We start from the raw sequence: 24,484 nt of genomic DNA on the forward strand, positions 1-24,484 counted from the left end.
CGACCCAAGAGGCTACCGACGTGAGGTGACGAGGGGCGGAAAGGATGCGTGAGGAGAGACGAGGGACGTGCCGCCAAGTCAACACCCCGGTCGCGGACCCAAAGCAACAGCAGAAGTTGCTCCGGGTCAGAGCCAACGAACCGACAGGGCAGTTGTCCAGCGAGGCGAGGCGGGGCGTAGCACACGGCGGGTTGACAAAGACGCAGAAAGAGCGAGGGTGGGTGAGGACGACGGATAGGCAGAAGGATGCCGGTGGCTGGCTGACAATGGAGCGCAAGAGAAAGAACGCGCGCGATGCCTGGTGATGACACTCAGAGCCCGAAGCAAGAGCCGGGCCGGCCTGAGGCCACACGAGACGCCACGGACGACGAGGAGGCCAGAAGAGTGTGGCACGTAGAGGATACGGGGTAGGGAAGAGCAGGCGATGAACGACGACAAGTGGTCGTAACTGGTGATGATGAAGAAGATGAAGACTCAAGTCGGGTATGGCGGGTGCGGCCGCTCAGCCGTTATATCGCCAGTGAAGCTTTTCCAACAGACTCCGGCGGAGCGCCAGTATCGCAGCAGCAGCATGACGAAGCAGGAGCAAATCGATACGAGGACTCACCACCACCAGGTACCTGCTGCTTGGTTTGCATCTGCCGTTGACTCCTGCCGACCGATGTCTATGGACCGATCGTCTCGCGCTCGTCGTGGTTTGGACCGTCGCTGACCTTCCCGATCGGGACTTTCTCCGGCATGTCGATACCTCTTGGATCCCGCATATCCCGCGGCAGCCGCAAGCCCTGGAACGACCGGCGTCTCCGAAGGAGGCAGGAATTGCGCCATCGCGAGGGGGACAGTAACGATGCGAATACGACGGGTCCACAGCGAAGTGGCATGGCAAAGCCGCGGTCCTTCGATGTCAGAGATCTGGCGGGGGTGGTCGGGCTGCGATCGCTCATCTGGTGATGTGTTCGAGGTGAACACCCATCAGCGGTGGGAACTCCCAAGATTCCTTTGCAAATGCGGGAGGGAGGGGGAGGGGAACGGCGCCGGGGGCGTGATGGTCGGTTAGCAAGCGAGTCTTCGACGCAGGCTGCGAGACGTCGATGTCTGAGACGAAACGTTGCCGTGGGGGATTCATCAGTCTCGCAGTCTTGGGTGATATTCGACGGGCCTGGGAGCCCTCGAGGGGATGAATCGAAAAGGGCTTACGGCGGGGACCGCGGAAGGGCCGCTCCTGTCCGACCCCGCAGGGCCATCACCATTCCCACGTCGGCGAACGTCCGGTTCTGTAGATGAGGGAAACGATCGAGTCAGTGAGTGACAGGAGCCTAGACGTGACGAGCCGAGAGAGGTGGCTTAGTCGAAGACTAGTGTATGCCACAGAAACGAAGAGATGTGAGGACAAAAGTCCGTCTCCACCCGTAACGAGGGCATAGGGAGAAAGAGAAAAAAGCAAATCTAGAGGATCTATGATGCCTATGTAGACCAAAAGAAGGTGTCGGTTGCGAGTCTGCAGTATTTATGAGCTATCACTTTTTATTTCTAGTAGCCGCTGATAAGGAACAATTTGAAGGTCAACGGGTAGTGGAGACAGTGGGGCCGGCCGGAGGATGCGGTCAAATCGGGAAACGGTGCTCCGGGTATCGCAGGGGCCACAAAAGGGGGTCACGGCACTGGACGGGACCGGGGGTACTGCCCATCGGGCCCCGCTAAACATTTAGGTTCGGCAAAAGCGGGAAACCGTGCACGATTTGCACCTATCGAGGCTCTACCCGTTATGCGCAGCTTGGGGAGCAATATGCATCTACAGGGGGACAGTCATATGCCCCTCCCCTGGGAACAGCGTGACAACACCAGAGCCGTGTAGGCGTGTGCTGAAGGCAATCTTCCTGTGAAGTCAAGAACTCTAGGGAAAAGATCCGGGGAGGGGAGGGAAATGGAGGAGGGTACCAACTGTAGACTCTGGTATGACGCGGAAGAGGGGCGCTAAGGAGAACTTGCTCTCAGAGGGTTGAAGACATCGGCACAGGAGATCAGACCAACGGTCAGTGGGCAGGATTGGTGGATAACAGAAGACAAGGCATTTTATTCGAATTCGGATCAGGAAAGGAACTAGGTACAGAACTTGGGCCAGGCTCTCAGGGTCGCGCGGTCGCTGGTTGGTCAGGTGCCGTCCTACTCGATTTCCAGGGCGTCTTCCTCTTGAACGGGTCGAACGGGTTGACCTTCTCCATCCCCTTCTCCGTCTCAATCAGCACCTTTCCACCGCCACCTTTGGGCATGTATGCGTCGGGGCTCAAGCCGTTCAAAAAGGAGTGCATAGGATCATCTCCGCGGCAGAAGTAGCGGTGGGGTTGACGGAATTGGGTGGCCTTTTCGAAATCATGGTCCTTCCCTCGTGTCAGTTCCGTAATTCTGTGTTCGATGAGATACCCTCTTGGATCATGCTCACCTATTATGAGGTGAGGGGGCTGGTCCGTGTCGCCCGTCGACTGTGGCCCCGAGCCCACGTCGAGAACTCGATGCATTCTCCCATCAGGGCCTTGTTCCTTTGTGGTGGCCACGCTGGTTCGGACTATAGATTTGTCCGTGGATCTTTCTGGGCGATCGAACCCAAGTCGTCCTCGATCCAAGAGATATCGTAAATGCTCGGCTGAGTGGCCACTGTAGCCGCCGGTCGCCACGCGTCCGCTCCTGGATGGAGCCGCTGTCGTGTCGACAGAGCCTTGATTCTGTGCAGCCTCAGTCGTGAACCCTACTATGATCGTGTTCTCGTCCAAGTCAGTCGAGGATACGACGGGTGAGGCAGGCGCAGGACTCCGTGGGTCTCCTCCCTGGATGAGATCCGCTGTGGACGGCGCAGGGCTAATGGCCATAGTGTCGGAGGGCCATCCGCGCTCTTGCGCCGATCCACGAAGTTCGGATATCGGGGAGCTTGGCGCAAGAGCCCGTGGGTCTTCTCCCTGAGCAAGGTCCGTCGCGGATAGCGCAGGGCTGGTAGACCAATTGGGCTGAGGTGTGGTTCGGCGCGGAGCGCTGGGCACGGGAGGACGACTCCGTTCGTCGTCCGGCGACAAGGACGGGGTGTTCCGGGGGCGATGGCGCCTCGAGCTGTCGTGAGCAGCGGCAGCAGCGTCCCGGTCAGATGGCGGCCCCGTCGAGGCCGGCGCATGGGGTTCATCGTCCTCAAAAAGCGGGTTGTCCGAAAAGTTGTTGTCGTAGCAACCATCGTCGTCGTAATCGTTGTACGCCGTCAAGTCGTTGGGCTTATGCGCAAAAGATTCACACAGTCGATTAATGAGCCAGCTCGGCGTCTCTTGACCCTTCTCTCGCAAGGATCGGACATATGTCTGCACGGCCTCATCCTGACATCCCGGGTCGTCCGACATGTGAGGTCCTCCGCAGTGACAGCACCGCATGACCAGGCTGACACAATGGTTGTGGTGGTGCGGTCCGCCGCATTTGCGACATCTGCGGGGCTCAAGGCAGGCCCGTTGAAAGTGGCCATGGTTCTGGCAGTTGTAGCAGATCAACGGTATGGTTCTGGCATCAACAGCGCTGGAAGTGACATTAGCGAGGAGGAACCCGAAGCCGTCGGCGTGAGTTGGTGGCCACTCACAGAGCTTGCGTACGGTGGCCATGGAGGAATACTTCTCTGTCAGCAGCCAGTTGTTGTGACCGGTCGTCGCTCGGCATGGCCCAGTACAAGACCTTTTGGACAAAGAAGACGCGGTCGATGTGGATGTTGTTCTCCTCGCTCCAGTCGTCTCTGCACTTGTTGAAGTCGGTGATCCAGTTGTCGGTGCGAGACTCGATGTAGAAATAGGCAACTTGGTTGTACTCCCGAATGATTGTCAAAGGTAGAATGTTGTTCTGGTACGCGATATTATACGTCTGGTTCACGGGGAAGCCGAATCGATCTCGCCGGGCCTCGTCGACGAAGTAGATGGAGCAGACGTTGCCGGCCCAAGCCAGTCCTTTGACACCCTTCCAGCCGTCGTGTCGTTCTCGCAGGATTGCAATCAAGTCGTTGGCATTCACCGCCGACAACGTGGAGACAGATTCCATCGGGCCGACCTCAAACCTCCTCATTGGACGTCTTGACTGCGCCGATAAACTGAGAATATGCTTGGTAGCCGCAGTCTGTTGACCTCTATCCTGAGAGCGGCGTGCGAAGCGCCCAGGACCAAGGCCTTGAAAACCGGTAGCCGGACTTCTGTGGCCTTGCCGTGGGCCTCGACGGCTGGGGGTGGATCGTCGCGACGGAAGACCAACTTGACTCATTGTGGTTGCGGAATCATGGGAAGGAGAAAAGTAAGCAGCAAAGAGCTGTGAGCTGGTGAGAGGATTCGTCGCGGGTGGTGGAAAGAGAGAAAGTGTGGCGGCGGGCAGTGGTGTGAGGCAGAGAGGGACAGAGGGAGGGTGATGTGGAGTTGGCTTGAGAGGACGTTGCTTACCGGCAATTCTCCAAAACGATATATGCAGTATGCCGGCTATGTATCATCCGATACAGGGAAGGGACAGAAGAAGGAGGGCGTCGTGTTGCGATTGATCGATCGAGGGCCGGCATCGCAATCGCATCCCATCGGGTGTTCACGTTGCCATCGAGCGATCGTCGATATCGAGATTCAGTCACTCGTATCCAAGATTCTGAATCGGTGGTCCTCGTTGGGTGGGCATTCATCTCAAGATGCCCAAGGTACGAAGTACACTGACCACCTTGGATTGGGGGGCTTTCGGACCGGGCCATGCGGGGAAGCGGAGCCTTGTCACGGTGAACCTGGAACCTTGGAACCGGGGCATGTTCGTCACATGTGGGGCACCAATGGGCTCGGACTGCGGGTTCCCCCCGGAGGGGGTGTGGGTCACCGGGTAGAGAGAGGTGGGTACGGGTGGGTGCACCACCAACCGTGACATTCAACGGCAGCTCGTCAACTCGTCTAACTCCTCAACAAGGTCACATCGCATTCCAAACGAAGTGAGTTGGTGTTTCAATCCACCATCGTCTATCGCCGTCGACCGGGGACGGCACTTCATGTTGGGAGAGGAGTGCCGAAACGGGAAGGTGGTACAAACCGGGCTCCTCTGCATGCACTAGCCGTTGCGGCCAATCCTGCACTCGACCGAGGGTGAGAAGTACACTTGGCGCCGGAGATACCGCCAGATGATGTCGCGGCACGTGCGGGTACAGAGATCCTGCAGAGTCCCTGTCGACATCGAACTGGCAGAGCAGAGAGCAGACCGGGCGGATGCCGGACGCTCCCGGAGTATCGGGCATCACTTGGACCTCAGACAAGAGCGAGGGGGTTAGGAGCATGCATCGTCAACAGGGAGAGAAAGATACGGGCGGTTAGGAATGGGCAACACAGACTGCAGTGAGAAAAGCTCCATCACACGTTATCCTGAAGCCTCGAGCATCGCATTCATCCAGGACGTCGTCACCATGGCAACGGGGTGATGGAGTCCATTCTACATGTTTGGGACTTGGGGAAGTACGCTTCGCGGCGAGGAAAGACGTGTATCTTTGTGTGTACTCGCCCCTTCTGAGAGGAGAGGGACGATGCGATGTTGTGACGAGACTCATGTTGTGATGGTCTTGGATCTCGAGATGTCTACGGGCTCATCATTCACGTCGTCAGCGGGTGTCCTAAATCCATAAAAGGCCTGCCGGCTGTCCTTTGACAACGACATATCTGATCGGAACATCAACGCCTTCACCTCTCACTCATCATTCATCTTGCCTTTTCTCTCTCACGAGCTCCCATACCTCCCCCAGCAAACACCAACGTCTTGGACATCATGACAACCAACTTGGCGGCCAACTTCAGAGTGGGCGGGCGGCCCAGAGGATTCGGCGGCGACGCAACCCTCTCGGGCATTGTCCTGACCGGCCCGCCGCAGTTCTTTCCTAGAGGACGGGGACAGTACATCAGAGGCCTGGGAGGAGAGTGTATGGCTCATATCCCAGTGCCGATCCCGGATTGGCTTTTGATGGAGCAGTACCGAAGGCTCCGCGGAGCTCACAACGGCACTCGACTTGATCTTATAACCATAAGCCTGAACTTCTCGACGTACAACGCCACTGCCGTCCCGCCGGCGAACGAAATGACCAACGGGTGGATGTCGGTCCACGGGCGTTTTCATCCGAACAACTTGACGTGGCGCGTTCCCGCTGGCGCCGGCGGCCACAATGATGTGCTCACGGATTACAGTGTTGCCCCCTTGATGGTGCGGGACCATTCTTTTAGCAGGTGAGGAGATCTATCATCTGGGTTGAATGCCGTCTCCCGATTGCTGACCATGGCAGAATTTGGCTCAGGGATGGCTACAACTTTGGGCCCAAGGACCAGCCGGACATCACGACTCTGGCGCCTGAGGGGTTCACCATGCCTCCCTACCTCACCTTCAACGGTATCATCCAGGGTTCCGGCTTGGATATGTTGCGGCCAGGTGTTCTGGACGCTCAGGCTGCGAAGCTGTGCGGCCTGGTCAATCTCTCGAGCTTCATCAACCCGGAGGGCGGCTGCACGACTGGCAGGGGATACTATGGATGTTGGGTGTTTGCAATCCTCCCTGCATTGGATGAGCATTACTCCAGTGCGAACACGTTGCTGATAGAACAGCCACAGTCCTCCTTCCAGTTCCGCGCTCCCATCCAGTGTGCGACAGCGAAAATTTGTGGGCTACTCGACAAGTCGGTTCTCAATGTGGAACTCCCAGGAAATGTGTACATTGTCGCATTGGACAGCTTCTCCTTCGAACGCGGACGACGTGGAATCCCTCCTCCTGTGGCTAAGAACCGAGTGGGGCATTTGGTCTTGAGGGTGACGATTCCCGTCGAAATAAGCTTTATTGCACTACAAGACGAGTCCACGCGCAGGGGTGCTCACCTGGGACCCTGGCTGGCGGCAGTGCAGGCGTTCGTCCGACGGATTCATGCAAGATCGCACAGGCACAGGGGCCCCGGTCAGCTGCAAGAGCATGAGGTGGACAGGGACGGCAGCAGGGGGCCCTGTCATGCAACTAACGAGGCGCGGGCTACGTTCCCAGAACCACGGCAGCGGTTCCGACAAAATGCTGCACCCCGGATCGTCGTCCCGTCCCGTCCCGCCGCATGTCCCTGATAGCGTATAGTGGATTTGGGTCTGATTTCTTAGTGGTAACTGGCAGCCGCACCGAACCAAGCCAACGGTGTGAGGCGCTCCCACGTGCGCTCCCGTCCGCTCCCGTCCCTCCCCGTCGCAGCCGTTACGCCCACGCGGTCGATTACAGAAGCCGGTGGAGGCTTTCGTTTCCCCAACACAACTTCCTGATGATTACTTTTATTGACCGATAAAGCCACGTCAAATCTAGGTACGCATCAACGCCGACCACTGTTTAAAGCGTATGCATCCTTCTCAAACGAGTCATCTCCAACGACATCTCCCCACAGGCTCACCCCCTACAAAGCCCCCAAAAGCCAAAATTCGACGCCAGGTCCAACACCCTCCGAGCGCCCCAATCGCACTATGCATCCCCGCGCACGAGTAGAAAAACCAACACTTCCCCTGCAGACGTTCTCGACGCAGCCAAACACAACCACGCGCGCGAGCCGTCACGGGAGGTCAGGCAGACTTCCAAACGCACAAATAACCACTGCCCAAATAGTCCAGCGGCATTATTGTCTTGCGATCACGGACGTAGGTGCTTGAAGCGAGGGTTACCTTGACGACGCTTCTTGGTGTTGCTTCGTCGGAGCCAATTCAATACGTTCCATCATCGCGTCAGTGGACGATACTACACCAACGTTGGGTTCATGCTGTACTCGGCCATTTCTCACAAAACCGGATCTCTCAGCATCTTTTCATTGCATCGATATCCAGGAGCCGAATTGCCCTTTTCGAATATTGAAGGACGCATCGTCGCCTTCCTCGGTTCAGCCTCCCATTACTCACTGCCTCCTCCTCCTCCTATCTCTCAACGACCTCACAAACCCAGCCCCCCCCCGAGCATCCCAGTACCACACAGCCTTCAGCCGGCAGTCATGCTTTATTTAGTACTTGGAGTCTGGGGAGACCTTAATAGGGATAGTTTAAGAGACTATTGAAGTTGATATGAGGCGCAGGGGATAAAGTGCGTAGCCCAGCTTTGCGAGGGCGCATGCAGCAGACCAAGATTGTTGCCCACTCTAAGCCGCTCCTGCGAGACACATATTAGGGTCGCTTTCTCATTGCTGTCTTGGATCGTGGACTGAACCAGTTTGTTTTCAACTCGACTACCAATCATCGCTCGATGAACACGCTACTTTCCGCTGCTTCACATTTCCAACTCACAAGCCGAAGAAAACCTCTCAAACAAGAACAAACACCTCCTCATCGCCAAACCCATCTCTAATCGTCTCGTCCGCCGACTCCTGCATCAGAGGCCCAACGAAGCTATCCCCCGGGAAAACCAATCCGTCTCCGGTCCGCCTCAAACCAAAAGGCACAGGTCCCCCATAGAGCAAACCACCACATCTCCCTCCCCACCACACGCCGGAGCCAGGCCGTAGAACCCACCCGCCGTCTCGAAAACGCGCCACTGGTCGCACGATCTCGACGTGGCGACGCGGCGACGCGGAACCGCGTAGCATCGCCGTCGCAGAGCGCAATGTCGAGAGCGTCGAACGTCTCGGGGGACGTCCCGGTCTTGTCGAACAAAAGACGGATGTAGGTGAGATAATCGGAGTAGAACTGGTTCTGGTCTTCGGACGCGAGCTCCGTCACTTGCTCGTAACTGTCGGTGAAACCGGTCGTAAGCGTCAAGGCCATCTCCAGAATGGCGGCGAATGGGTGCTCGTTGGTGTCGGATGGAAATAGTGCGTAAGACTCGTTAGAAGATGCCCGGTGCCAAATCTCGAGAAAAGAGAGGACTGGAAGCTTCGAAGAGAGAAATGTCCTCTTTGAATTGTTCGATGTCTAATGCCTCCGTCGTCCACTTGATGATATCGCATCGAACGCCGGAAAGCATGACCTCGCCGTCGACAGAAGGATGAAAGCCCGCCAAACACGGCAATCCGTGCTTGTCCCCTTCTTCCCAGGCAGCTACAGCCCAACACCCTTGGCCAGCGCGTGGTCCTCGCAAGCCCGGTCAATCGTCTCAGCCAGAGCAATGGCTCGTCCGGCCTTGTCTTGCCACATCATCCCCCCAAAGGCCCCGGAGCAACCATCCGTAGTAGCCGTCTAGTTCAAGGCCTTCTTGTCGCTTCGCTGATGCCTTCGTTCGACCGTCCTCTTCCGCTGTCCCCTCCTCTTGAACTCCTGCTTGTGGCGGAGATAATGGGGGTATTTGTTCCTGTTGACAAAGTCGTAGACGACCTGGTCCATCATCTTGTTCTCCTCGACGACCAGCGCGTCGTAGTCCGCGCGGAATCCGTCATAGCAGTACTCGTCCGCGACATCGTCGCAGGTCGCAGCCTCGGCGTCTATTCCGTCGCCGTCGTCGTCATGCTCATAAGTGACTTCGTCGCCGCTGTACTCGTCTTCTCCGTTGTACTCGAGCTCCACCACGGCTTCCGTTGGCGAGGGCGAAGGCGAAGGAGGAGGAGTTCCGCCCGGAGTGGACTGCTCGGGGGCTTCTTCGGCTTCGCTCTCGGGGTGCTCCACGACAAAAGTGGAACGGGCGACGAACTTTTTGCTGTGCTTGTTCTTGACGATGGTCCAGCCGTCGTCGTTGGTAGTGGAGCTGTTGCAGTCCATGGCCGGCGGCGCATTTTTGACTCGAGGCTTGGGGTTGCCCATGGCCTTCACGGCGGCGGCAAACTCCTCGTGGGGGATGGTCCGGAGGTCATCATTGACGAAGCCCATGGGCGGCAGTATCCCTCTGAGTTGAGGCTCGGGGCGATCCGTGACCTTCACGGCGGCGGTCCACCACTGATGGAGAGAGGCGAAGTGGTCCTGGTCGGTCTTGACGGGGTTGCAGGAGTTCAGGTTCAGCGGTCCACTTTTGCCTCGGGGCTCGAAGTCGCCCCTGGCCTTGGCCGCCCTTAGAGACTCGAGCCACGTCGTCATCGATAGAGGGTCGGCGCGGTCGTTGTTGATGGAGTTGTTGGAGGACATGATTGGCGGGCGGTGTACCGTAGTTGAGGTTGTGAGGGACGGGTCGTAAGTCTGGTGAAGGTTGTTGATGATGATGAGGTTTGTGTAAGATTGTGAAGATGATGTCAAGCAAGATGATGTTTTTCCGGTGCGCACGTCAGGATATATATGTCCCCCTTGCAAGTCGTCTACTTCATGAAAAGGGGATCTGTACTTCTGCTGGTGTAACGATTCCAGAATGTCAATGCAACCAGTAGATCAGAACCGAACAGACTATCAACATGCAGAACAAACAATCTCTCTGGAATCTACCAGACTTCCATTTGGCAAGCATCTTTTGTTTCATTATTTCAGACAATGCTTCTTGTTCTAGCTTGAACAAAAGACCAAGTCTCGCCTTCTTCTCTTTGTGTCATTTGGCAAAGCTCATGTCAGACAGAACAAGACACTGAGTGACCGGAACCCAGTTTCTGAAGCTCAGGATGCCGAGGCAACTACTTGGTTCCAGTCTCTTCCTTGAATAGATATCCCGTGCTGCGTCTCGAGCACCATTCCACGGACGACATGAAAGTGCTTGCTTCTATGGATTCTCGCTGCCTCGATATTCTAACGGAATGGGTTTTAAAGGTCGTTTTAGGCCATAATGTGCGAATTAGATATACCAGTCCTCGGTACAAGTTCCTGGTCTCTCGAGGAGCGATTACGGCAGAGCTGAGCATCATACATGACGTGTTTCGATATGTAGAAGATAACACGCTGCCAAGTTACGCACATGTCAACTGCAACAACGACATCTTGATACGCCTCGCAAAACAAAATTTACACCAAGTAACCATATACTATTTCAGTTATAAAGCAGTACCGCTCCCAAATCACCACATCTCCGCTTCCTCATCCCCCCCTCAACCAACCTCCACCCCGCCCCCCTCGCCTTCCTCTTCACTCCCATCGGCACACCACCTGTAGAGACCTCCAGGTCGCCATCGTCATCCTCATCATCAGACGTCTCCTCACTCTCACACCCATCATCATAGTCCTCATCCTGAGGGTCTTCAACCCCCTCATCATCCCCCTCACCAGAATCTCCCCGGGACCTCTCCAAATGAAGACATGTCTGACACACAAACCCCGGCTCGCGGTCCCGGAGGAAGGTCCTCGCGCAGGCTCGTCGACATCGCGCGCTGCGGTACCTGCAGACGACCAGTTGGCGGTCGAAGAGCCGGCGGCAGCTGGTGCATTCGTTGTCTTTCCACAGATAACGACACATGTTTCTTGTTTTCGTTTTGGTTTTGGGATAAGTGACTTTTGTCTTGAGCTGTGGGGGAAAGAGGAAAAGGCGGCGTTGGTGTGGAAAATATCAGTCCGAGTCAAATAGAAAGAGGGCTGTTGTGGTAAAGAAGTACTGGTCGTGATCACGAACGACGTCAGCTTCTCAATGGATGGGATTCGGGGGATTTGTGTAATCCAATCTTCGAGACCGGTTCCCAGAGTATATAATCTGATCCCTTTGTACTGCAATCCCCGGGACGTCCAGAAATGCCTTTGAATCATTATTGACACAGGCTGCAACAATGTTCATTCATCAGAGACTTTGATCTAATGTTGAATACAATTCTCGTTGTATGGTTGACAATGAGGTCTTTGTGATATTCGATGAGGTCCAGGCTCTTCGCTACTCGTGTCACCTCACACCTAACCCAAAGACCCTTTTACGCTTGTTCTCACATGTGGTTTCATTAGACATGTCTTCATAAGCCCCCCCCATCCCTTTTCTCCAATTACAAACCAGCCTCAAGCCCGTCCACCCAGGAACACACGTCCCTTCAACTCCTCCACGACGCTGTTGCGCATCCACCACTCCTCGTCCTTATCGTCCTGGGCCTTCTTCCCCTTGACCACAATCTGGTCTCGACGGTCCGCCCACTCGAACAGCATCTTGAGCCCGCACAGCCTCTCCCTGCTCGCCCCGTCCACGCTCCTCTCCAGCGCCAACCGCGCGTCAACCGACGATCCGGAGCTCTCGCCCGCGGCTCCCTCGGAGCTTGCGCTGCGGTCGAGCACCGTGGCGCGCTCCGCGTGCGTGAGGTCGCGGAGGGCGTCGAGGCCGAACAGCCACTCCAGAGGATCGTTCTGTCCGGTGTCCGTGACGTCCGCCAAGGCATCTCTGCCGAGCGCCCGCAGCGTGGACGAGAACGGCGCTTCTTGTGCCGGTCGGCGGCGGAGGTATAGCGACTGGTTTTGCATAAAGGCCTTCATGAGGGACGGGTTCTTTTCGAAGTCCATCTCGAGATCCCAGAAGGCGGGTCCCGCACTCGTCTGGATGCTCGCGATCTCGTTCAGAGGGGGTAGCAAGCACGGCGTCTGCCGTACCACAGCCTCCGTCTCCGTGTCTGCGGCCTCGCCTTTCTGCCGTCTCCGGCGTATTGATATAGGTGCCGACACGGGCTGGCCTGTTGCGACGTCCTTTGTGACCAGGCAGCGGGAGTCTGTTGCCAGGACCCAAAAGTGGCGGAAGGCCTGGAGATGGGAGCGGTTATCCATGACCGATGTCGGAAAGACTGGGTAGAACGCAATCAGGAGCGATGCGATGGCCATGTTGCTCGTGCCAAAGGTTGCCGTTCCGCAGGCGAGGAACAAGGACCCAATGGCGAGGTGAGCGGCGAGGTGGGATCCATATGGCGTTTCCGGATCGTCTCGACCGTGAAGGAGGCGAAGGCGACGCATCACGACGAGGTCGCCGGTGCCAGCCATGACGATTGCCGCGGATAGTGCCAGCACGTCCTGACACATGCGGGCGTTGGAGCGAGCGAGCTCTTCGTCATACATGGGGTGGTCGTTCGGCGGGGGTCGCTGTGTGGCCGGTATGCGAGAAATGCGGATAAAGTTGTCGAGGTAGTGTACAAGAAGATCCCGAACCTTTGTCGACGCGCTGCCCGCATAACGCAGCGCGATCGAGAAGCAGAGACCGGTAATGATGCTGAAGAAGGGGAGGTCGGTGCTCTTCAGCTTCGTCGTGTTGACGAGTTTGTGACGGATGCGGTACGCCTTTGGCAGGCTATTGAGGATCCAGTCAAAGCTGGGCTCGATTTTGCTCCACATGATCAAGTTCTTGGCGACTGTGCGCAAGAGAAGGATATCTGGGCGGATGTAGTCGAACTGTACAATGGATTCCGGCACATCAATCTTCCGGGCGACGACGTGGTCCTCCGACTTCATGAATATCAACGTGAGTGCCATCACAGCGCCGGCCGCGGCGCGGTCTAGCACATGCACCATTTCAACCTTCTTCGTTGCCGTCGCGTTATTGATGAGCTTCTCGGTGAGCTTCATATCGTGGAGACCTCTGAGGTCGTTGCCTTTACCCAGGTTAATAAGGCCCAGTGCGAAACCGGCAGACAAGCGGTAGCATTCGCTACGCAGCGGTTCGTCCTCGTCTTCCTCATCTTCGTGTTGGATCTCGGACATCATGACTTCCGTCATGCGACGGTGTTGGCTATTGCAGTAAAGGAGCCCGATGGCCATGATGCCGGTCGTCTGTGTCAGCGGCGACAGGTTGAGCTCTGCGGCCCCGCGTGGTAGCATGCGCGTAACATGCACGGATATCATGCGCGTGACGAGAGAGTCCATGGTGCCCATGTAGGATGCACCCAGGCCCAGGAGAAGGCCGACCGAGGTCATGGTGTGCTTCGGTGTGAGGTATTTGAAGGCGACCCATTTGGCCATCCCTCTAAGATGACCGTTGAGGCCAAGTGCTAGCAGGAAACCCGCGTGGCGGTTGCTCAGGTCGTGGCCCGGCTTGTTGTAGAGGATCCAAGACGAGTCGATCCCCTTGGCGTCGGGTGATATGGCGAGTCCCGCCGCCACACCCTGGTGGAAAAAGCCCCAACAGACCTTCTCTTCGGTGAACTGCGATTTGTCCACACCAACGGTCACGTTGGCAGGACGCACAATGCAGTTCAGGTTGAATCCCCCGACGTGGGTCTTCTGGGTCAGTAGAGGATAGCGGAGGCTGTAGTACAAGAGGGCACGACCGGCCGGAATGGCGAGGGTGCCAGTAGCGATCCTAGAAACCAATTCCTTTTGTCTTTCGAGATACTCGCTCTCAGTCCAGATTGTCAAAGGCTCGAGACGCACGATACGGGCTCTGTGCGTCGACAGAAGCTGTTGCGCCTCATTGAGACGGCGGTCTTCTCTGAACAAGGCTCGAATGACGGCCTGCCGTTCAGTGCCTTCTCCGTCATCAAAACCAGTATTGTTATATTCTTCAACGGTCTGGCAGATGCTCCGGTAGTCCCAGGTTGCAGCATGAGTAGGAGTCTGCGATTAGTTAGCGGAGAAACGCAGCAGGAGGACGTCCAACTCACAAGAATGTTGGCACCGCTCTTCTCGATCTTCTTGCCTGGGTCCAGTATCATGCTGACGTCCCCGCGGTTAATCAGCTCTAGCAGGTCCTTAGGCCATGACGCCGGCGGACGGGTTTGGCATCGAGTTATGCAGTCCTTCAGGGGTGTGAGCACAGCCTCAGGTAGCGTCTCGAGCACCGCTGTTGTGATGCCGGCGGAGTGCATAGCCTCGACGATGCTGGCTGGTGTGCTCTTTGGGGTGAGCTGTTCGAATAGACGCTTGAACATGACGGTCCTGGGAGTGATCGAAGCCCATCGAGAGTCCTTGGAGGAATCTTGTTCGCTCTTCGTATTCTGTGATTGATAGAGGTTTGCCAGTGTGAGGAAAGGATGATACTGGCTGCTAGAGAAGCATGCCTGGACCCAATGGAAAATATCAAAGTCGACACCAGAAGGCTGTGCCAGGGGAACCTCGAGATGAAGTTCTGCTGACACGTTAGCATCGTAACTTGTAAATCAATTAGGGGCAAACTCACCCGAGTCGTAACGCGGATCCAGCTCTTCCTGGATGCCCAACTCATACGTGGCGACGAAGTCATCCCATCGCAGCCATTTCGCAATCTGACACATGACCACCCTCAACTGTGCGGTTCCTGGAGACGAATACTCTGGTGTCATAATCTCCAGCTTTTGTTCTTCGAGCAGGAGGTGTACCGCGACAAAGATGTTCCAAGCCGCGTTGCCGCGATTCTCGGCACTCCGTTGCATGCCAGTCGGCAGATAGCCATTGGAGCCGACGGCCTTTTCTCCCAATGTGGATGACATATAAGCCCTTGCGTACTGGATATGAGTCGACATGAACTTGGACTCCTGAAGACTTGATGTGGCCGTCGCCTCAGAGTCGTCATCCATCTCCTCGTCCAAAGTCCATTCCCAGCCACGAGTTTGCTGCCAGCCTGGGCATCCCAAGCCGTTGGGTGTCTCATGAAGCTGCAGCGTATGCCAGTCCTCAAGACTCTGGATCGACCCAAAAGACCCAGAATGCTGGCGGCGCTTGCCCCTGGAGGGTTTCGATGGTGTCTTTTTGTTTTCGGACTTGCCCAGTGCTAGGTAGATGGCAAGGAGCTGGACCACAAGGGCGGACCATTCGGCATCGGCAAGTTCAAAGTCTTCGGATCTCAGCCAGATCATCACGTGCCACCAACCGGGGAACATCTTCTCAGCATGAGACGCCGGCAAAATGCTGCGACACGCATCCAACACCTTGCGCACGAGAGGGTTGTGTGGCTGGAGTTGAATTTGAATCTGATGGTGCCTGTCATCCCCATCAACTATGTCGACCACTCCTTTTGCCTTGGAGAACCGAAGCCGTCCGACGTTGCCATTAGAAACTTCGATGACCTCGGATTTGCGATGGCGAACATCCCGGTCAACGACCCGGCCACGGTAATGCAGACTTCTGACATTTTCCAAAGACATGGGCGGGAGGTTGATGGGAGTAATCTGACTCCACGGAGCTTGTATGCTCAGCTCCCGACGCCCCTCGTGGCCTTCTGACAGAATGAGAATCACGGAAATATCTCCGTCAGTTACTTTGCAAGAGTCTATAACGTGATGTGCTCGTCGAATTGCACCACAAGTCAGCCGAACGGGGTCCTCCGCAGAGGTCGCGGTTTTGCCGGGTTTCGGAGGCACAAGGAAACGTGGCCCTCTCTGCAGGTCGATTGTCAAGAGCTGAAGCCTCTTATCCAAGCAGTCCTGAATTCCGATGAGGAGTTCGCCGCGAAGAGGGTCGTCAACGGCAAATTGGGGAGCAGTCAAGATGAAAACCTTGCAGTGGTCGCGAGCGGGCTGTTTCGAGAGCGAATAGCGCACATTGGAGTTGTCGAGGGAAATGGTCTGAATCTTGGTGAACATCACCTCCTGAGCGAGTCCATCAACGACATGATCATCCAATCCCATGTTGTGGAAGCCCTCAAAGTCGCCGCCGGCTCGAAGCTCTTCCAACACGCCGTCGATGGGCGCCTCGAGCAAGCTCCCCAAACTTGGATGGATGGTCTGGTTGTAGTTGAAGGAACCGTATCCACCACTATGTCTAGGTCCTTGACTACCCTTCGACCCCCCAAGAGCCGGATTGTGAGGCTGGTCTGTGAATATGGATCTTTCCTGGGAGGCAGACAGATCGGCACGGGCCAGCATGGAGCTCACACGGCGGGATTGTCTCCTGTTCGCACCAGACTCCTTCTCCAGGTCGAGGGAGGAGACCAAATCCAACGGCTTCTCCAGCTTTTCGACTTTCTCGCTCTTCCTTGATCGTTTTCCGGGGAGGGGAGCACCGAAGCTCTCGCGGAAGTTTGGTTGGATCGGGGTCGAGGCGCCGCTCGCAAAGTTGGGCTGCATGGAGCTTCGGCGGCGTTCAGCTCGGCTCTTGTCCTTCTTAAGGCGGCCGACGAACGGGTCTCCGTTCTTGACATAAGTGACTCTCCACACAGCGTATGTGCTGGCTTCCCGGTTGATCGTGACAGCGAGTGTAAGCGGCTCGGTCGCGTTCGTCTTGGGTGCTCCCATATGTCTGATCTCCTCGATGTGCAGGATTTCTTCAGCAGGATCGAGAAAGCATGGGGAACTCGACGCGCCCTTCTTGCCTACCTCTCGAGCCCCAGCTTCTGGTCGCGTGACGACAAGGCCGAGTTCCTGTAGGGGGTCCATCAGGGACACCAGTCGGGGCCATTTCGAGCCTGGCCTGTCTGTCGGCGCTTCCCACATGTTTTCCAAAGTCGAGCCCAGCCTAAGGGGCAGCGACTTGGGCTTATTGAGTCCTTCAACGGAGAAGACGGTGTGTTGGGAGCTTCGCGGAGAGGTGAGGATCTGAGAGGAGACGAAAGAGTTGGGCGGGACCTTTGGAAACTTCAGAGAGACCGGGGCTTTGCTTTCGCTTCGTTGCTTTCGCTGTATGATGACGCCTCGGGGCGCGGCGCAGGCGGTCTCGACCTCGAATGGCATGTGGACGACATGGCTTGTACCGTCGAGGAAGTATACGTGGGCTTGGTTGGGCAGGAAGACGACCAGAGCTCGGCGGTAGGGCCCGTCCTTGTCGCCATCCTTCTTCTTGTCGTCGCCAGCATTCTTTTCCTTCCTTGTAGAGTTCGGCCCATCATTCGCGGCGGGAAAAGAGGCCAACAGGGCCTGGATGACGGGACCTTCGTGCTTGAAGTTGAACGATTTCTGGAATATTCCGCCGCGGCTCCAGACGACGCGGTGCTTCGTGACTTGGACTTCGTCCTCGATGTCGATGGCGTCGTCGTGCTCGTGCCCGTGCTCGTGATCGGGGTCGGTCGTGATGTCCCATGCCAATGGCGGAATCTCTTGGTGCGATGGCTGATGCAGCCCCAGCGACTTGACGGAAGCCATTGCGCTCCCCCATGCGCAATTGCTCTGTCGAAGTAACGCGAGGTGTCGCGATGTGAAGTGTGTGGAGTTGGTAAGTTAGCTGAGGTATCCGTTGGTGAGGTCCAGTAGGTAGCTGCAGTCTGGCGACGGGTGCTAAGGTACCGTAATGATTTTTGGGGGTGCGTGGGGGAGGGGCACCTAAATCCGTGGCTTTGATTGGAGGGAACTCGCGCCCAAGTAAACAACCCAAGATTTAGGATGTTTCTTGGTATGCAACCCGGTTGTTTCTCTATGCATCTCAGAGTCCTTCACAGAGTATTTTCTTTATGACAGGCGGAGTATTATTGTGAAGTCTGGGAAATGGATTAAGAAAATTGTTTCGTTACATTTGGAGGCAGGAGGCGTGCTCAGTGGCCCACTTGTGCACTGAGACACTACAATTCCTCGCAGCCACAATCAAGAGCATGCGCCGTGGCAAAAAATGAGCTTCATATCCAAAGAAAATCAGGGATGCATCTGATATTAATGAGAATTAATTTTCGGAAGAAAGGCGGCAGCATGGCCATGACTTAGATCCGGTCTGCTTCAGGCTGCGGAGCCGTACATCCAAGCCCTTTATGACATTCCCACCCACTTATGGATGTCGAATCCACGCACCAAGAGACACCGCAAGCGAGCGAGCGAGATTGAGTTGCTTTTCTATTTCGAAAATTGGTATGTTATATATACCCCGCGATAAAAACAGTGAGATTCGAGAACGCCCGCGCCGCATGATGATGCCCCTTAACCTGTCTATCTCCCAAAAACCTTCTTTATCGATGACCGCTTCAAGTGAGTTGTTCATGTGTTTTGGGTGCTCATTCTAGATAATCCCGACGTTCTTCTAAAAAGGGAGAAAACCCGGACTTCGCACCTTGCCCCAAACAAGTCACAGCATTCCGAGTCTCTCCCGGACCCAAATGCCGTGTTCTACTTTATACCCTTTCTACCCATCTCTCATAAAGTACCGCAAGAAAACGTTTCGTTTTGTCCTTTACACGACGTGCTTGACGCCGTTGGTGAGCTTGGAGGCAGCGAGCTGCTCCTGGATAACCTGGTCGAGGCATCCGGCGGCGGCGGCAATGAAGCCGAGGTAAGGTCTCTGCTCAGGATGTCAGCTTCAACAAGAGATTGTACTACGGAGGTGGGAATCTTACGCTAGGGTTGAGGACCTTGGACTGGTACTCGGCGTGGAACTGAGTTCCGACAAAGTACGGGTGGTTCTTGAGCTCGAAAATCTCCATGCGCTCGCCCGTCTCGTCCTTGCCGACAAAGTTGAGGCCAGCCTCAGAGAGCTTCTCGACGTAGGCCGGGTTGGCCTCGTAGCGGTGACGGTGTCTCTCCTCGATGGAGTCGACCTCGCCGTACAGCTTGCGCAGCTTGGACCACTCGCTGCCGGGCTGGAACTCGGTCGGGCGAAGGCCGAGACGCATGGTGCCGCCCAGGTTGTTGCGGTTGAGCTCGGGCATGTAGATGACGACCTTTTCTGACGCCTCGGCGTTGAACTCCTCCGACGTGGCGTTGGGAACGTCGAGGAAATCGCGGGCGTACTGGATGATGGCGGTCTGGAAACCCAGGCAGACGCCGAGGAAGGGGGTGCCGTTCTCACGGGCCCACTTGGACACCATCATCATTCCCTCGGTACCTCTCGTGCCGAAACCGCCAGGGACGATGATGCCGGAGGCGGTGCAGACCGAGTGCCAAGCCTTGTGGTACGTGGCCTGGTCCTCGGACTTGGCCTTGGGCTCGAGGTGCTCGGCGTCGACCCAGATGATGTTGAGCTTCTTGCGCAGGTGCATCGACGAGTGCTCCAGGGACTTGACGACGGAGAGGTAGGCGTCCTGCGACTGGACGTACTTGCCGACGAGGGCGATGTTGAGCTCGCCCTCGTACGGGCGGCTGACGACGGCGGCCCAGGTCTTCCACAGGGCCTCGCCTTCAGCGATGCGGGCGGGGGAGATGGAGAGGGCGTCCAGGTTGACGGCCTTGCGAAGCCAGGGGATGAGGTTCTGCTCACTGAGAAGGAGAGGGACTTGGTAAATGGTGGGCATGTCACGGACCACCAGAACCTGCGGGACGTCGACTTGGCAGAGCAGGGCGATCTTGCGGATCGTGGGCTCCATGAGGGGTTGCTCACAACGGCAGGCGATCTGAGGAAAGGTCAGCGAGGTAGCGATATGAGACAGGAGATGACCTTACCATGTCAGGAACGAGGCCGTAACTGCGAACCGTCTTCACGGCATGCTGTGTTGGCTTCGTCTTCTGCTCGCCGTGGATGGTGGGAACGTAGGAGACGTGGATTTGGATGAAGTTGCCGCTTCCTGCTCTGTGGCGCACTGGACAGGAGTTAGAGACGGATTCATCAAAAGGGAAACGGTGGCAGGGAGAACGAACATTGAGTCAATGCCTCAACGTAGGGCATCTGGTCGGTTATCAGCGAGCGTTAATGGATGGCAACATGCCGCAATTTGCTCCGGATTGACATACGCTCTCAATATCACCAACAGTTCCTCTGTGGAGTTGTCATTAGCTATGGCCTGACAAGGGGCGAGTACCAGTTTTCCAATATGACGCCAAAGTTCATATCATGAGGCTCAAGCCGTCCGGAAACGTTGGGGGATCGGAAGACACTTACCCAAGCTCGATAATGCAGACATCGGGCTCCTCACCCGAGTCATCGGTGGGGATCTTGGCCACACGTTCGATCCAGTCTTGGATTGCGTCGGTAACGTGGGGGACACTGTCCAGATGTCAGAAGACATGATCATGATATCGATTGAGGATTAAGATCGTACACCTGGACCGTCTTGCCGAGGTAGTCGCCGCGACGCTCCTTGTCGATGACGTGGCGGTACACCTTGCCGGTGGTGATGTTGTGCTCGCCCGTCAAGCGGATGGCCAGGTACCGCTCGTAGTTGCCCAGGTCTATCGAGTCTCGGAGTCAGAGACTTGCAATTTGATTGAATGGCGGCCGTAGTCCCCCGGCGTGAAGGGGAAAGAAGTGTCGCTTCTCATAGGAAGTTTACCTACCAAGATCTACCTCCATGCCGTCTTGCAGCTGCTTATGGTCAGCCCTTATCTTCAACAGCTTCTGGAAAATGTGTCCTCCTTTCCAGTTCCCGTGATTTACGGGCCGGTTGAGAGACACTTGTCCACCAAATTAAAATCATGTTGCCAAGGTAGGGTCAATACGAACCACGAAGCATTCGCCGTGCTCGGCCGGGGCCATGAGACCGGCATCGACCTACGTCTCACAATTAGTGATTGAACTTTATACAAGTACTACGGACAATTTAACTCACCGACAGGTAAGGGTCGATCTTGATGCTAGTCACCCTAAGTCCCAGGGTCTTCAGAAGCTGTTATCACTAGTCAGTGATGCTGCCTCATCTACGATTCCCCGCCGCTGCTCGTTGATTCTCATGACCATAACGGTAATATAGAAACCATAAACAAGGGGGCTTCAGGAAGTTCGTCAGAGAACTCACAAGACCCGTGGACGAGGCGATAATGCCCTTGCCCACTCCGGAGATGACACCACCTGAGACGAGAACGTAACGCATGATGGGCAGCTTCAACAAAATCAACAAAGATGTCTCGGTTCTCGATGCGTTTCGTGGGATGGAAATTCGTCGTCGTCGGTGCTTCTCTCTGTCTCACTCTCTGGTTGCTTGGCTATAGGAGAGGGGAGGGGAGGGAAGGAAGAGAGTCAAGACAAAGGCGGGACGCGAACGCGGTCGGAGGTAAAGAAATTTTTGGTTATCGATAACGCATAACAGGAGGGGCGCCGCCCGGTGCCTGCCCGCCCCGGTTGGGACCCCGCGGTTTGGCAGGCGGCACCACCGGTGCACCTGAAAACGGCGTGGACCGTGCGTTCGCGTAAAGTGGCTCTGTCACGTGGTCCTCTCACCGAATTCTGCGTTGGCCTCACCTTGAGAGACGAGCAGTGAAAGCGTACTGGAATTTAGTTGTCCAAAGTTTTCAAGCTCGGGTTTTTGTTTCTAATACTCATTTTCTTTCTCGAACTGCCAGAATATGTTGCATCGTTTAGGATCTAACTTAACAGAGTCGCTTGAGAGGTTGCCGACGAAAAACTTTAGCTCTCACCGAACTCTCACCTGGCTCACCGAAACTCAGCTTTGGACTGTGAGAGGGACAATGAAATAGGATCTTTAAGAGTTTGTAAACATGGACATGATACTTTCAAATTCTAATAAGTCCATTAGAACGGCAGCTTGAAGGAAAAGAACTGTACCTAAGTCGTGCAGCCGCGCCTTCAAGGTGCAAGGTGGATTTTTCGTAATGCGGAATTCGAGCCTAGGATCATCAAACTCAACTTTCAGAATTATATGTTCATCAGGTCTTTTTGGGGTAGGATTCCAGCGAGCCGCCATTTTGACCACCAGTACTGCCCGCATTTAAAATTCGGTTGAGATGAAATGCCAACTCAAGTGATGAAGCGAGTGACTCCAACCGAACCTCTCTGAGGTAAAGAAGATAGGGGAAGGTTAGTACGGAGAGATCATCGACAGGTGCTGAGATTTAGTGTTGAAGCTGTATGGTTGATATGCAACCTTAAAAACTCAATGTCACTTGATGTTTTGATAACTGATAAGAAAAGCCGTCACTCAGAATATCCCTTTTTCTCTCTTTTTGTTTTCTCCTCAATCTGTCTTCTCTGTAGCTTGCAATTCGCCAGAATTTGGCATTTGGCCCTGATCTCCTCTGGAAATGTGCTGAAGCGTGACAGGCGGGCGCAGCTGGGGCCATCTGCAGCTCATTAAACGCGTTGTGGGGCTTTCTAGGCGGGAAGTCGCGTCATGACCTCACGCAGAAAGTCCGGCGCGCGTGAAGCTCGTGCTCGACTTTCCTCGTCGACCACATCTTTCGAACTGCTGCCTATTGACTCTTCGCAACTCCTCCCTTTGCACAGTCCTCCGAAGACTTTCTCACATTCGCACGAAGATCTCTGTCTTCAATCTCAAGAGTGCCGAATTGACTTTGAAGCCCCGCAACAGCGACGCAAGATGGGTATCAAACAGCTCTACCAGATCATCAAGGAGGAGGCGCCCAATGCCATCAAGGAGGGCGATATCAAGGCGCACTTTGGCCGCAAGGTCGCCATTGTAAGTAGCACCGGTGTCTACCTCCGTCATCAGCGCTGACATGCCACAGGATGCGTACGTTTCTCAGTGACGAACCACGTCGCATCTGCTAACCCTTCTCCAGGTCCATGAGCATCTACTCCTTCCTCATCGCCGTGCGATCCGATGGCCAGCAACTGATGAACGAGAGCGGCGAGACGACATCACACCTCATGGGTCTCTTCTACCGCACCCTGCGCATGGTCGACAACGGAATCAAGCCCCTCTATGTCTTCGACGGTGCCCCACCTAAGCTCAAGTCGGGCGAGCTGGCGAAGCGATTCCAGAGAAAGCAGGAGGCCAATGAGAATCTGGAGGAGGCCAAGGAGACGGGTACTGCTGAGGACATTGAGAAGTTCTCCCGACGTACGGTTCGCGTCACCCGCGAGCACAACGCCGAGTGCCAGAGGCTGCTGAAGCTCATGGGCATTCCCTTCATCGTCGCCCCAACGGAAGCCGAGGCCCAGTGCGCTGTTCTTGCACGCGCGGGCAAGGTCTACGCCGCTGCCAGTGAGGACATGGACACCCTCACGTTCGATACTCCCATCCTCCTCCGCCACTTGACGTTCAGTGAGCAGCGCAAGGAACCTATCCAGGAGGTTCACGTTGAAAAGGTCTTGGAGGGTCTCGGTATGGACCGCAAGCAGGTGCGTATCCCTTGGCTCGTCTAGCTTTCGTCTACTGACCTGTCGTTTACAGTTTGTCGATCTCTGCATTCTCCTCGGTTGCGATTACCTCGACCCCATCCCCAAGATCGGCCCTACGACGGCGCTCAAGCTCATCCGCGAACACGGCACACTGGAAAAGTTGGTCGAGGCCATCAACGAGGACCCTAAGCACAAGTACACGATCCCCGATGACTGGCCGTACCAGGACGCCCGTGAACTCTTCTTCAACCCCGACGTGAAGCCGGCCGACGACCCGCTCTGCGACTTCAAGTGGGAAAAGCCCGATATGGAGGGCCTCGTGCAGTTCCTCGTCACAGAGAAGGGCTTTTCCGAGGACCGCGTCCGTTCGGCCGGTGCTAGATTGGAGAAGAACCTCAAGAGCAGTCAGCAGGTTCGGCTCGATGGCTTCTTCAAGGTGATCCCCAAGACGGAGGAGGAGAAGGCGACGGCGAAGCGCAAGCTCGACGCCAAGAACGAGGAGAAGAAGAAGAAACAGAAGCTTGAGAAGAAGGAGAAGGCTGCTGCCAAGGCGAAGCCTCGTGGAGCTTAGATGGGTATCGGCTGGTGCTTCTGGGGGAGTGTCATATTTCTTGGTGCGGGTGGCTTTCATACAGACCGTCTGTTAAAGACGGCACGACAAAAGTGAGGGCGGGACGGACGATACCTGAAATGGATTGAGCAGATCACGGCGTTAGGGGGTCGACGGGCGACCATTTGCTATTTCGATGGGAGGGAATTTGTACCAGCCACATGGTGTACTTGCTGTTTAGTGAGGAGAAATCACGAAATGGAGACATTAAAATATGCCGCCTCAAGACCGACTATAGCGTCGTTGACCGGCTCACCGCGACACGGCC

At 55.8% G+C, this 24,484-nt stretch overlaps 7 protein-coding genes across 7 annotated transcripts; 2 read left to right on the forward strand and 5 right to left on the reverse strand.

Moving 5' to 3' along the window:
- Positions 1-2,126: 2,126 nt before the first annotated feature.
- Positions 2,127-4,262, reverse strand: CkaCkLH20_11184 (uncharacterized protein; the record flags this gene model as incomplete). Its single annotated transcript, XM_038893898.1, has 3 exons — positions 2,127-3,546; positions 3,608-4,092; positions 4,140-4,262. The coding sequence occupies 3 exons, from the start codon at positions 4,260-4,262 to the stop codon at positions 2,127-2,129; spliced, it is 2,028 nt and encodes a 675-aa protein (XP_038740724.1).
- Positions 4,263-5,787: 1,525 nt separating this feature from the next.
- CkaCkLH20_11185 (uncharacterized protein) lies at positions 5,788-6,810 on the forward strand (the record flags this gene model as incomplete). The annotated part of the gene is made up of 4 exons (XM_038893899.1): positions 5,788-6,239; positions 6,296-6,540; positions 6,618-6,686; positions 6,737-6,810. 4 exons carry the CDS (start codon positions 5,788-5,790, stop codon positions 6,808-6,810), a joined length of 840 nt encoding a protein of 279 aa, XP_038740725.1.
- Positions 6,811-8,317: 1,507 nt separating this feature from the next.
- On the reverse strand, positions 8,318-8,777 carry CkaCkLH20_11186 (uncharacterized protein; the record flags this gene model as incomplete). The annotated part of the gene is made up of 2 exons (XM_038893900.1): positions 8,318-8,380; positions 8,526-8,777. 2 exons carry the CDS (start codon positions 8,775-8,777, stop codon positions 8,318-8,320), a joined length of 315 nt encoding a protein of 104 aa, XP_038740726.1.
- Positions 8,778-9,188: 411 nt separating this feature from the next.
- On the reverse strand, positions 9,189-10,064 carry CkaCkLH20_11187 (uncharacterized protein; the record flags this gene model as incomplete). Its single annotated transcript, XM_038893901.1, has 1 exon — positions 9,189-10,064. The coding sequence occupies one exon, from the start codon at positions 10,062-10,064 to the stop codon at positions 9,189-9,191; it is 876 nt and encodes a 291-aa protein (XP_038740727.1).
- Positions 10,065-11,834: 1,770 nt separating this feature from the next.
- CkaCkLH20_11188 (20s cyclosome subunit (apc1)) lies at positions 11,835-17,797 on the reverse strand (the record flags this gene model as incomplete). The annotated part of the gene is made up of 3 exons (XM_038893902.1): positions 11,835-14,360; positions 14,408-14,871; positions 14,923-17,797. 3 exons carry the CDS (start codon positions 17,795-17,797, stop codon positions 11,835-11,837), a joined length of 5,865 nt encoding a protein of 1,954 aa, XP_038740728.1.
- A 1,012-nt stretch (positions 17,798-18,809) lies between these two features.
- On the reverse strand, positions 18,810-21,378 carry CkaCkLH20_11189 (ctp synthase; the record flags this gene model as incomplete). The annotated part of the gene is made up of 11 exons (XM_038893903.1): positions 18,810-18,917; positions 18,973-19,965; positions 20,015-20,151; positions 20,210-20,237; positions 20,303-20,327; positions 20,451-20,555; positions 20,611-20,740; positions 20,846-20,873; positions 21,012-21,059; positions 21,118-21,174; positions 21,304-21,378. The coding sequence occupies 11 exons, from the start codon at positions 21,376-21,378 to the stop codon at positions 18,810-18,812; spliced, it is 1,734 nt and encodes a 577-aa protein (XP_038740729.1).
- Positions 21,379-22,842: 1,464 nt separating this feature from the next.
- CkaCkLH20_11190 (DNA-repair protein rad2) lies at positions 22,843-24,177 on the forward strand (the record flags this gene model as incomplete). The annotated part of the gene is made up of 4 exons (XM_038893904.1): positions 22,843-22,941; positions 22,991-22,995; positions 23,045-23,606; positions 23,659-24,177. 4 exons carry the CDS (start codon positions 22,843-22,845, stop codon positions 24,175-24,177), a joined length of 1,185 nt encoding a protein of 394 aa, XP_038740730.1.
- Positions 24,178-24,484: the final 307 nt, after the last annotated feature.

Source organism: Colletotrichum karsti (assembly GCF_011947395.1).
Source record: "Colletotrichum karsti strain CkLH20 chromosome Unknown Scaffold46, whole genome shotgun sequence".
In the NCBI taxonomy this organism is placed as follows: domain Eukaryota; kingdom Fungi; phylum Ascomycota; class Sordariomycetes; order Glomerellales; family Glomerellaceae; genus Colletotrichum; species Colletotrichum karsti.